This window comes from Nymphaea colorata, chromosome 9 (genome assembly GCF_008831285.2).
Source record: "Nymphaea colorata isolate Beijing-Zhang1983 chromosome 9, ASM883128v2, whole genome shotgun sequence".
NCBI classification, from domain to species: Eukaryota; Viridiplantae; Streptophyta; class Magnoliopsida; order Nymphaeales; family Nymphaeaceae; genus Nymphaea; species Nymphaea colorata.
Window position 1 is genome coordinate 22,630,435 of NC_045146.1, and position 13,044 is coordinate 22,643,478.

At 35.1% G+C, this 13,044-nt stretch overlaps 1 protein-coding gene across 3 annotated transcripts; it reads right to left on the reverse strand.

The window, feature by feature from the left end:
- Positions 1-7,460: 7,460 nt before the first annotated feature.
- On the reverse strand, positions 7,461-12,555 carry LOC116260388 (RNA pseudouridine synthase 2, chloroplastic-like). Of its 3 annotated transcripts, none has more exons than XM_031638699.2 (7): positions 12,123-12,553; positions 11,429-11,572; positions 10,689-10,958; positions 10,226-10,428; positions 9,225-9,303; positions 7,881-8,056; positions 7,461-7,765 (listed from the first exon to the last, which is right to left on the reverse strand). In XM_031638699.2, exons 1-7 carry the CDS (start codon positions 12,507-12,509, stop codon positions 7,645-7,647), a joined length of 1,380 nt encoding a protein of 459 aa, XP_031494559.1. In that variant the 5' UTR covers positions 12,510-12,553; the 3' UTR covers positions 7,461-7,644. The 3 variants fall into 3 exon arrangements, with proteins under 3 accessions (XP_031494559.1, XP_031494562.1, XP_031494561.1); XM_031638702.2 differs by lacking the exon at positions 12,123-12,553 and adding an exon at positions 11,973-12,115; XM_031638701.2 differs by lacking the exon at positions 7,461-7,765 and adding an exon at positions 8,191-8,245 and having other exon boundaries at positions 7,919-8,056; positions 12,123-12,555.
- Positions 12,556-13,044: the final 489 nt, after the last annotated feature.

A 13,044-nucleotide genomic window follows, 5' to 3' on the forward strand; every position in this document is an offset into this window, starting at 1 on the left:
TTACCTTGTTGAAAAGACAAACACTTAAGTTTTGAACCATATTAAAAAAATATATATCAACTTTTGTCAATTAACTTTAGGTTATTATTAACTTAGGCTGGGACGTTAATGTCACAAACGAACCAAAGTGCTCTCAATACGCCTTTAACCCTACCAATAATGTTAAACACATAATTAAATACTATATTCAAACAAGTTATCCTTTATTAATATCTAGGATAATTTTTTGAATTTTTTTCTTAATTATTAATCATGCAAATTGAAGCATAATTAATTGTATTAACAATAAGAAGTCTTTATATTTTACAGGAACAACTCCGCACTTCATTAATGTAGCCTTCTGGGTTTCCAAGATAGCAGAGTTCAATTAAATTCCTTTTCCCTAATTGGTGGCATTCATTTTAAGAAATTCAAAATGTCGTCTTTTTGAATTAAGTACTTACAAAATGCTGGCAAAATTTTAAAAATCAGAAACTACTGACAAAATATTAAAATGATAAAACAATACCACTCATATGAATTAAACTACTGATTCTCACATCTTTGGTTGCTTATCCTGGTAGGCACTTAATAGGTCGCTTATTATACAATGGAACATTTTCCATGTCTTTTCTTTTAGTTCCGTTCCCTAATTGTATAATCACTTATGAGATTGTTCTCTAGCAAGTCATACACATCTTTTTCTGCATTTAGGTTGGGCAAGTAGGAGGGCTATCCACCCTCGAATGAGAGCCGCACTCTCTTTTTTTTTTTCCAAGGTTTAGAGTTGCGTCAATATTAAACGATGAAATCTCCACACACTTCAACTTTTTTTTTTTAAGGGTGAGTGGTTCATTACACCGCCCTTAAAGGCGCCACTGCCCCTCTCTGCCTACTTTTTTGTGCTCACAAAGCATGCTTCAGAACCTTTTACAATTCAAATGTAGAATGTACTAGAACGTGACAATGACCACTCCAAGATTCAAACGTGAGTCCTTACAGGAGTCTGACCACCTTGTCGCCTAGTACACTACCACTCTTTCGAGCTAACGTACTTCAACTTGCATGTAAAAATCCACCACCCCTTTCGAACGTGAAATTATTTTGTGCCTTAATTACTAGCATCATCAAAATAATGTTAGGTCATAAGAGGTGGGAGCCCTTAATTCTCCAAATTAATGACATGAGCGTGAATCGAAAGTCAACAAATTGAGAAAGGTGCAACTCAAGAAGGATTTTTTTTTAGGAAGTCAATGACAATAAAGTTTGAAACTAATTTGTTTAAGATTATTATTATTAAGTAGATTGTTGTTACAAGAAATGATTTATTTTGTGAACAAACTTTTTCCTGTATTGTTCGAGGCGGCTTCCCATCTTATGTAATTCGATATAGTGTACCAATTTTCTGATAATTGTCAAAACAAGTGCTTTCGTTCATTAATCATAATCCTAAAACTATAAAACTCTTTAGTTTTGGAAACCATGCAGACACTTGATTGTATGATCACATTTGCTAAGATGTCAGACTTTACTTTAAGTACATTTTATCAATTTGTTACAATTCATTGCTCATTTGAAGAAATTCAAAGTGTAAACCTTTTCTATCACACGTGATAAGTTGAAAGAGAGCAGTAGGATGAAATATTCTTCTTGTATATCTAGAAAATGGTAAAAAGACCATTTAAAAATTTTGTATTAGAAACAATAAATAATATATTTATATATTTGAACATGTTTACTAATGAATTAACGTGCTTATCTTTGTACCAATTATGCAAAATACTGATAAATTAAGTTGTGACAAATTTAAATCATTCATTGCACCTCATGCACCTTAAGTTATCAGGAATCCAACAATTTGTTTTTTTTTTAAGAAAAACTCATTATTTGGCTTTTATTTAAAAAAAAAAAAAAAGAGTTAGCTTTGCCGTGCACGATGGCACACGTACTTTAACACTATTTTGTATTGCACTATTTTTTTTCTAAAGAAATTGACCCAAATTATATATCGTTTTCTTCTTCCTAAATATCATCAAAGGGGCCATTATGAAAAATAATTTTGTTAAATGTTAGACAAATTAACAATTAAGAGTGCATTTGGACTATAATAACCAAGGCCATGTCTTCAAGAGTCTTTTTGCATTTCTAACTTTATTTCATTTAAACCTTATATGTTTCGTCATTAAAGAAGTTCGCCACTAGTAGCTCAAGTCTATCAAGATTTCGTGGGTAAGCTACATGGAATGCCTAGTACCATCGTGTGTGATCGCGATTCCATCTTCCTCAGTTCTTTTTGGCGCGAATATATGCGTATGGCCGGGACAACCATTCACTTCAGCACTGCGAACCACCCACAAACCGATGGTCAAAGTGAGGTGGCGAACCGCATTTTGGAGACCTACTTGCGATGCTATGCAAGAGAGCGGCCGAACACATGGGTTCGGCATTTGTCTTGGGCTGAATGGTCATATTGGTTTTTCATGATCATAGAATGACCAAATTATTTAATTGGTGAATCTTTTGTAAGTAAATTGTCATAAATGATATATTAATATTTCATTTTTTTTCTATGGAATAAGTGTACTTTAATTTGAAGATGACGCACTATGGATTGAAGCTTATTTTGATGAATTGTTCAAACTGCGACTTTTCGATTATGGGCAGAAGGTTGGTGAAAACCTTTACTATCAGAAACTGAATTCAAAATATTAAAAATAATAAAATAATGTGTCTATGTGCATTGTATCATGTTCTGTATTCTATATAGATGGTACATGATCTCTTTTTGACTTACTATAAAGACAAAATGGTAGTTAATTATAGATAAGTATAAAATGGTTCATTGCACCTTAAGCAGCTTATGCAATTGAAAATGAAATCATTTTTCTTGTTTTTAATTATGCCGTGTAAATACAACGCACCACATACACTTCACATCTTGTCATCATTTTGTATTTACATGTTTTTTAAAGCAAATGGTTCATAATGTATAGTGTGTTTAACATACTCAGAATCAAGAAATTTTAGAATCGAAATGCTTATTTTTAAGAAATTGATATTATTAAACAAATAGAGTATTGTGTTTCCGAAATTAAGAAATTAAAACCTGAAATTTTGATTCAATCCCCGTTTAAGAAGAAATTTTGATTCTGGAATTTTCATTCTTGAATCAAAATTCCAAACCATCAAACGCCCCTAACAGTTAAGCGTAAAGGATCTCTAGATTTTTAATGATGTTGAATCTACCTAGACCCTTGTTCTCAACTTTTTTCATCTTATTTAGCTAATTTGAATCTAATTTGTATATGCATATTCGTTTACCTTGTGGAAATATTGTTAATGTATGAGGAGAGATAATTTAAAGAAACAAAAAACTTTTCGAAAAGTAATTCGGAATAAATGTTGCAATTTTGCAAATTTGTAATATTTTACTAATCCTAAGTAGACATGGTTGTTACCATCAATTTGTAATAATGTAAAACGTTTTAATGTACCCATTTTATTTCCAAGAAGATAGACATTAACTTGAAGTCGATTTGATAACTATAAGACCGCTTATATATTATTCATCCCGAAAAATTAATTAAATTAGGGTATAAGGTTGGTGTGCTTATATAAACTACCGACAAACTATATTAAGAAGGACAAAATAATACACGGATGTGTTCTACCATACTACTACTTGGTATATTTGGTCTCTTCTCACCTAATACAGATATATATAATTTTGTTAGTATTTCATTATATAGATTTGGACCACATTCATGCACCTAATTAACCTGATGTAATCAATAATGCAGATTTTTTTTTTTAAAAAAAAAATATTCTCCATCAAGACGACATGTCACATGATTCCAAAACATATCGACATTATTTTGTACATTATTATTTTTAATTTTTTCTGGAAGCATGGATCATGTTAGAGGAACCGCTAACAAATTGTTATCAATGATCTCTCCTAATTAATTTAATGCACCGCTTGAGCTTGGCTCCACTTCAAATTTAAAAAAAAAATCACATGTAAATTAAAAAAAAATTTGTTTTATACAAAAAATTTGAAAAATGACATTTCGGCCTTGGTCAAAATTTAGAAACTTTAATTCGACTCGCCTCATGAAAAATTTATGCTGCCCTTATAAACAAAGAAAGGATGTATGTTTGATCCACAAATTTGATTTTTTTTTTTTCTAATTCTTTAGCCAATGAAAATGAGTGTGCCTACTAAAATTTTCCATGACCATATACTTAAAACCACAATCAAGGCTCCAGACTTTGGATTGCAAAGAGAAGTCAAACACGGGCAGGAAAGTCTCTGTATTCATAATCCTGAAGGGTAAAAAATCAGCAAGAGATTAGAGTGGATGTTGTGTTCATTCATGGTAGTAGGTGTTTAATGTATGCCGAAATTAAAAGATGTCAACACAAAGGATTGGAATCAGTTTATAATTCATCTCATGTTCACACACTTGGATCAAAACCCGGGTTCCAATATAAAAGAAGCAAATCTAGACCATATCTGGGTCTGATTTTTAAATTCACTACTTTTATTTCCACATCCGAAGCAAAGCTGGCTTTTAAATATATAATCATATAAGAACTATAAAAAAAAATGTGAACATTCGATATACGATATTCATTTGAAACTGAATCCTAATCCAAGTCTAAATCCGATATGATATTTACTTAAATCCAGAAGTGATTGAGTTAATGATTTTTCAATTTTAACTCCAACCTGAATTTTTTTTAATAGGATATTATATTTCTTTTCATATCTGACTTTTTGGAGAAATTCAGCCGGATATCCATCGAAATAAATCCTTGTTCTCGGAGTTTATAATTATTTGAGGATCCCCTTAAACTTATTAAGGGGAAAGTTTAAGTGTCACATGGGGAATGCTGCCCATATCAAATAAAATCTGAGTGGTTGAAAAATTAAAACAAGCGCGAATATTTATATGAGGAAGCCACGCGATCTTATTCTTCCGATTATGCACATTAGAATATGAGCCCAGCGCCTGGCTACGTGGGTTGAACTATAATAAAGGATGAACAATCTGACCCAAATTCGCTTAACCCGTCATTAATTACTTTTTTTTTTTTTTTTAGAAAAATAAACTCCGGGATCATATAATTTGCAATATAATATGGTCTCTAGATCTCTTTGATCAACAATGTAGATTTGTTCCAGTACGGCTCCATTGGGATCAATGAATAGCATGCCTCTTTAATAAATAAAAAAAGTTTAGATGAAACCCAAATGGTTTTGAGTAAAACGAATTCCAAATGTTATTTTCTAAACGAAACAAATTATATAAAATTATTTAATTATAAAAAATAATCACACAATTGTTTTTTTCTTAAACATATAAGAAAGGTAAGAAGAGATAAGATAGATGGTCGGTTAAAGCAAAGGCGAAGGAAAAGGGAAACGGCCAGGACCTTGGGTTTTTTTTAGATTTTAAAAATTTATATATAAATCTAAAAAAAAGTTTAATACATATAAAAAATTAAAAAAAATCTTTCAACTCTTGTTAAAATTTTATTTTAAAACTATATTTTGGTTCCTGCGACAAAAATTTTTTGACTCCATATTTATGTCTTTAGGTTTATTTTTATGAGCATTATTTTTATGTGTCGTTACAGAAAACAATAAAAAGCTTGATAAAGTGAAGAACCATTTATTGACAGGTGTTAGCTGGCAAGATCTTGAAAATATCTTTTAGCAGCGCTACTTTCCAAACTTCCACCGACAGGGGTGACGCTTCCACCCAGCTGCTGCCGGTAAAGTGCATGGAACCCTAAATTTTGGCAAGGTATTCCCCCATGTTTTCTGACGCAGGAAATGACGTTATCTTCCTTTTGCGATACCACCTGCTCACATGTGGAGGCGAAAGATCTTACATAAGTGTTTTATATCTTAGCAATTTTTTTTTTCAAATATTCAATCACACAGATGAGGTCACAATGTCTAAGATCATCCAATCGGAAATAAAATAATTAAGTTTAACATAAAAACAATATTTTATGTCTTAAAAAAACATCAGACAGCTGATTTTTGGACTCTTACCAAAATGAAACGCAACCCTTCATTGCCTATATATATATATATATATATGTATATATATATGGGCACATACATGCACAAAAGGGTAAAAAATGCATCATCTTTTATATTATAAATGGCAATATAATGAAAAGGACAGTGTTGGCTGCACCAAAAGGGCGTTTGGTAACTATTTTGGATCGCAAAGAGAAGAAGCATACCGAACACTGGCAGAAGAATGCAGAGAACACGTTGTTCCTACATTTGAAAAACTGAACTTTTTGTTCCTTTTGGAATCCTTCCGGCCCATGGAGCTATCAAGGGCGAAACCAGGTGTGGGCAGGGTGTGCGTAATTACATTTACAAGCATACAAAAAGTATTTATTTTCATATTAACACTTAATTACAGTTTTTTTTCGTTTACATATAGGTGCTTCTTAAAAAATTTAAAATTATATAATCAGTACCTCTTAACCAAAATTTCCTGATTCGGCCCCTGCTGTATATGACGTGTATACAGAGATCATCTTCGTTCTCCCGTAATAGGTTTCTTTTCCAGAAGTTTATAGTAAGACATTGGCACGAGAACAAGATATTATTAGACATTAGAAAGGTTGTGACAGTAAACAAGTAGCAGATTTTTTTTATTTTATTTTCGGAGCCACATTATATGCCCACCCCTAACAAATCTTCTGTTTACAAAGAAGTAACTATGACCAAACTTCATGAACGTAAACATTGCTTAAGTGATTTTTTTTTCAATTAACGCCAAAAAGTCATGCAAGTAAAATGTAAGTGTATTTTTAGCATTTGGATGTACATGTACTTTTCATGCTCTGTTTACAGGAGCAGATATTAATATTGCCTACCTCAATAATTGACTTAACTCAAACAATCTTATGGTTACTTTTAATTAACAATAAAAAGCTCATATGTGCTTTTGACAACATTACTGACATGTATTATGTTCACATTTTCAAGTATGTTCTTGAAAAAAATTCCTTTTTAGATCATATTGGAAATTCATAGTTCACACACGTCTGTATTGCAAGATGTGTCAAAAAAAAAAGTGTTACCCAAATTTGCTTTGAGTCTTTTTCATAAACCGAACCACATAAGGAGAGAATTTACGAGACATAGGAATAGGAAATTTTAATAAAAAATTTAATGTCTATCAAATTTTATGAGGATAACTTTTTAAAACCTTATAAAATCTTATTTACATACTTGCTTTTCACATTTTTTAAATTTTCTAAACATTTTGCATCCATCTATACCATTATATTTGTGGAAAATAGGAGGCACAATTCCTGAGAGTCAAGAAGCCCACGCAAACCGTGATTTTTTTTTTTTTTCTCTCTCTCTCTATCTAAAACCAGTTTTGGATCCAGCCCGAATCGCTGCAGTAAGGGGTCTATGAGCAAGAAGGATGGTGGAGTTTTTGATCAGAGAATATAAGATTTGGTAGATTATATTTGTTCAAGCATGGAATAACCAACATTAATATATAAGTCTTTCTCTTCAGTAAATTGACATTTCTTCCATCAAAACTGTTCTGCTGCTTCTGTTAATCTTGTAACAACAGCAAAGAAGCATGGAATAACCACCATTAATGGAACTACTTATACAGGAGATGTTTCTGCCTTAGTACCAATCTTCCGGAGCGTGCACAGGACTTCTGTGAAATCCGACGCTGGCGGGCATGAGAATTTTACATCTTCCCCAGTGCGTGGATGCCTAAAACTGCAAATTATTAAGCACAATAAGCGCAATTGTTATCAACAGCACAGAAAACTAAACAGTGTTGTTAGCAGTAGAGCAAAAAGGTTTCATCTGCTAGGGGGAGAAGAAACAGTACCCAAGAGTTAATGCATGCAGGCAAGGCCTTTGTATGTTGGACACGATGTCAAACAGATGGCTGTGATAACAAGAGGGTGTTTTTGGCTGGAGACGTGATAAAACCATACCTTCGGTTCCCCCATACACTTCGTCACCTAAAAGAGGAATTCCCAAATATTTGGCATGGGCACGGATCTACAGTAGAGTAACAGTGAGAAAAAGGTACGTCATAACTAATGCATATGAAATTTGATATCAGGTACGGATGAACCATGGCATTGAAGCTGATAATAGAAGTATAGTAGCTATTAAGGAGAATGTTGAATTACTTTTGAAGTGTCATCAAGATGCAAATATCTATTCCTTAGATGCAAAAGCACAATCCTGATAGCAAGAAAAGGGCATGATTATAAGGCTCCCAATGTTGGTTTAAAATAATAATATAATAATAATCATAACAACAACAACAACTTGCACACAACATTTAAAGGACAAATGCCTGTTTTTTGAGAACATTGATTCTAACCCCATGTTGAAAAATGGATGCACAATTTTGGTCTACAGGAAATTAGAGGAGAAAAAATTCATGCGCTAAGCATTTGAAGAGAAACTACTGTTCTTTCACCTGCATAATTAGGAAAGGGAAAAAAGATCTCCTCTCCAAAATTTCATCGTTTTAAATGTTATAAGTGATTTCACCAAGTAAGTAAAAAGAAAGTATGAAACAAGCAGGACTACGAAAAGGCTGAAAATGCGTGGTTTGAAGAAAATCTCTTGTCAGCAGCTGACGTGAAAGGGGTCCAAGGTAAATAGTTTTTGGCTGTTTCCACTTTAGAATCATGCATAACAAAAGATGGCAAAATATCATCACCAAAATTTGAGATTCCACTATTCCTCCCTTTGTTGGGTTGCACTTGTACATCATGTAATTTTTGCTTTTGGTCTATTTGGTTTCCACAAGGCATGTAAATTAATCATATGGAAAATAGTCATGGAGAACAACGATAACAACAGATAACAGCTGTGCTTTACCAATATCCCTTCATTAACGGAAAATTTGTGGAAAAAGACTGCATGCAATGTGAAATCAACAGGAGACACGCTTCTTCAGCTGACATTAGTGTCTCATGAACAATCAATCTTTTTCAACTACTACATACAAAATTGTTTAATACCACTAAAGGAAATTTGTAAAGTGATGAATGTGAAACTTGATCGGCTCAGCAGAAAGGTTTTCATTTTAATGCACAACAGTGATGATTTGTCTCCAATATTTCTCATCCATGGGAGGTAGAAGCATCATCACCCGATGCAGCTTATGGATCAACGTGCCAAAGCATTATGAAATGAGCATTTGCAATACCTGATGAGTCCTCCCCGTTTCTAATCTCCATTCCACAAGAGCAGCACCTCCTCCAGCAAGTACCTCAATCACTCGGTACCTAAATTATGCCAAAGAACACATAATTCCAGGATATAAAGATTATTAACCACGCTGTAGATAGCTTGATAATAAGCAGAGGTTGGAGACCGCAATCTCCTAAAAATGATGTTAACAGAGTTACCAGTGAAAAGTAGAGTTTATATAGCACCAGATATGTTCGTATCAACAAATTAAGCTTGGCCACCCAAACGGTCATTTCCACATTCCCCAATTCGAGAAGCAAGTCAGCAAGTCATTCAGTTCAATTGCATAAACTGGTATTTCAATATGTAAACTTCAAATTTATCGTTGTTTCACCTCAAACATGCTTCCAGAACTATATATGATGATCTAAATTTCAATATGTATATGTGCTTATTGGCAGCATAACAATGCTATCTTCACTCCAAGAAGTAATACTTGCAACCTTTCATGATGTAGAGGTACAAGGAAAGCTTTAACCACATACACAAATAAGTGTCAGTCAGAAACGTATAGCTCCAATAAGGAGAGACCTTTTTTCTAGTTTGTCCTCTATAAGCAGTCGACTATCAGCATGATATTTGTCTACCATGTCACACAGGTAGTGTGCAGATGTGGATGTGAATGCAGGTGCAGGCACATGGTGCAATTGTGGCAAGAATACAACAAAATTTAACAATTAACAAGCTGTAATTTTATCAATGATTCAACGAAAAAGAAAACAAATCGTTTGTTGCCTCACCCAAGCTGCACCTGCACCTGATACGACTCGGGTGTAGCACAGAGTCCATGTTACTTAGGATAATCTTTCTTTCACAAATGACTAGTCACTGATATTGCAGCATCATAAGCAAAAGTTCATGTGAGATTCTCAGCATTTCAGAATAAGGGTAAAAGAAGAAAAGTTGTGCATGATGAAAATCAAAATGGCATTATTAGAGGAGTATAAACAAAATCACCTACTAGCAGCGAAGCGAGCTCGTCTGTTGTTATTCAAGCAAGGAACAGCAGTCATTCGTATTCTGTTATTTGAATCACGGGCTATTGGAATCTCAAGACGCCCACTACTAGGAACAGGAACCCCAGCTGTAAGACTAATATACACTCTATGAATCGTATGTGCCTTGAATTGTTCTGCTAAATGAGCATGAGAATGTACATCCTGTTGGAAAGGAAAAAGAAATATGCACCTACACATGTTAATAACAATTTCAACTGTCACAATGAATTACAAAGCTGCAACAACATTGAAACAATGGAAATTAAATAAATTATGTACACGTCTATTTTCAGGAGAAAAAAACCAATTCTTTCTCACGTACGAAAGTACAAAAGGAAAAGAAAAAGGAAAAAGCCAACATTAGAGAAAGTACACAACCAATTTCAAGCATTCTATTCATTTTTATTGACAATGATACTTGCCTTCGCAACAACAAGTAACCCACTTGTCCCTTTGTCCAGCCTGTGTACAATGCCAGGGCGTATAGATGTACTAGCCATAGAATCATCATACACGGCAGATCTTTTATCAGTCAGAAGTTCATCAAATTCATCACAGTGCAAATCAATTGCATCATCCTCTGCATCAGAACTGTCGTCACCAATATCCAATCCAACAGCCGGGAAGCCACAATGATGAAGAATAGCATTTACAAGTGTCCCACTTGGATGACCAGGGGCAGGATGAACAACCTAGAAAGCACCCAAAAGGCAGTCTGAAATTAACAACCAGCACAGAGATACATTTACTGATTACCTAACAGCCCCTTCAGCTGACCCAGAAGGGCGTCAACCACATCATCAAGATCACGTTGTCACATACAGAACAGTGTTGTAAAAGTCGCCCTCAATTTGATCCACTAGCTGATACACGAGTACCATGCATCACACCCTATTCCATTTCTTACTTTCATCGTTCTTTTCAGTTCCAATTTTTTTAAAAATATAATAATATTTTTAGGCTGATTCACAACTCAATTTGCAATGTTTATAGTACTATCATAGAGTAGTTGTTGATCAACGCGATCGAAACAACCTTAAATTATAAGCACCCGCTAAGAGCACGAATTGATAGAATATCTGACATGATACGAATGTAAAATAAGAAAGTCACGCGCAAAGGGGCATTAAATAGATGCTCGTCAATTAAGCAAGGGAAGTACCATATGGGGCGGCTTATTAACGACGAGAACATGAGCATCTTCGTAAACAATATTGATCGGTATATTTTCTGGCTTCGCCCTCAGAGGTTCTAGCTCTGCAACAGAACAATCCACCCAATCACCCTTTCTGATGACTTGTGAGACCTGTTAAAAACAACAAAGTTCGGCATAAGATCGTAGCTTAAAAATGAAACTGCCCAAGTCTTTAATCACATATGCTGGAGCAGTCCGTTCCATATGGTGCCATTACTATAAGTACTTGGAATGCTAACTGCTACAATATAAATACATCAGAACAACGAACCTTAACCTCCAATCATTGTAGACATGAATGCAGTAAATATCGGTTGTAGTTATGGCGCAAAATCAATAACACAAAACAAGGATTCTACTTGATTTCAGCCAATTTCTTCAGCCCAACTGGAGTGCACACTCTTATTAAAGTCGTTCTTCACTTTATCAAATATAAACAGGAACTAGCGATTCACAGGTATACTGATATAATGGTCTGCCATTACGAATGCATTCGGCGTCACCAACTTACCCAGAAACTTGGGATTAGTCGGGATGTCATCTTTTTATGATTCATAAACCAAATCCACTTTCCAGGATAAGCGGGTGCACGCAATTAAACTCCTGACCTGCACAAGAACTGGCAGGAAACACCAAGAGATGAGAGAGAGACAGCAAGCACCTTCTTCACGGGATTCCCGTTAACCAACACGAGCCCTGCACGAATACTGGCCTGAATTCGAGCACGGCTTACGGTCTCCATGCGGGAAGCAAGCCAAGCGTCGAGCCTGGCCTTGTCCGACCCGTCAGCAACCCGCTGCGAGAGGCGGAGAGCCGGCGTGGGCTCGTGACTGTCGGCAGGAAGCGAACAGAGGAACCTGAGAGCCGTCTTCGTGGTCCAGCGCCTCCTAGGGAAAGGGGACGGAAGAAGAAGGATGACGGAACATCTTTCCAGTGGCGAGAGACGAAGGAGAGGAGGAGAAACAGAGTGGTGTGGTGGATGTTGACTGAAAATGAAGAGTGAGCGGTGGAAGCCTCTTGATGCAGCTTGTCCGCCATGGATGAGCATTACGGAGTGCTCTGCTCGCGATGAGCGGCTCCACAGTTCCCATCACGTCCCCCGTCTGCAGTTTGTACCACCGAGTTTCGATGGGGGTCGGATCCGATTTGGCCCGATCCGTCTGAGGTCGTCCTTGCTCTTACATGCATTGTAATAGATCGGGTTGAGTCTATGTTTCTCGGGCTTCAGGATCCACGAGCCGGCCCCTTCTTGTGGACTCATCCGCCATCAAGGTAGTGTTAGTTGTCTCCACTGCAGCGATTGTTTGGCAATGGGGATAACAATAAATTGTTTTATGAATCTGACAAAAATTAAGATAGGTTCGTATAATACTGGAACATAGTATTTCAGGAATTTAGACTAATCTTCAAAGCAGACTCATAAAATATTTTGTTACTGTTTTCATAGCCAAAAACCCCCTAGTATAATACATAGATCTTTTTTTTTCACATTTGTAGTTTGTTGGTGACTTTTTTCACATTTTTAATTTGTTGGCTTTGCAATTTTGATCATATAAACGTGATCTCCATATCCAAAAACACAT

Bases quoted from the DNA above. Each gene is read 5' to 3' on its own strand.
- LOC116260388 (XM_031638699.2), bottom strand. From the start codon at position 12,509: ATGCTCATCCATGGCGGACAAGCTGCATCAAGAGGCTTCCACCGCTCA. The intron at 8,057-9,224 runs GTATTGCAAATG...ACTCTACTGTAG, and splicing joins AAACGGGGAGGACTCATCAG to ATCCGTGCCCATGCCAAATA. The intron at 7,766-7,880 runs GTACTGTTTCTT...AATAATTTGCAG, and splicing joins CTGCATGCATTAACTCTTGG to TTTTAGGCATCCACGCACTG.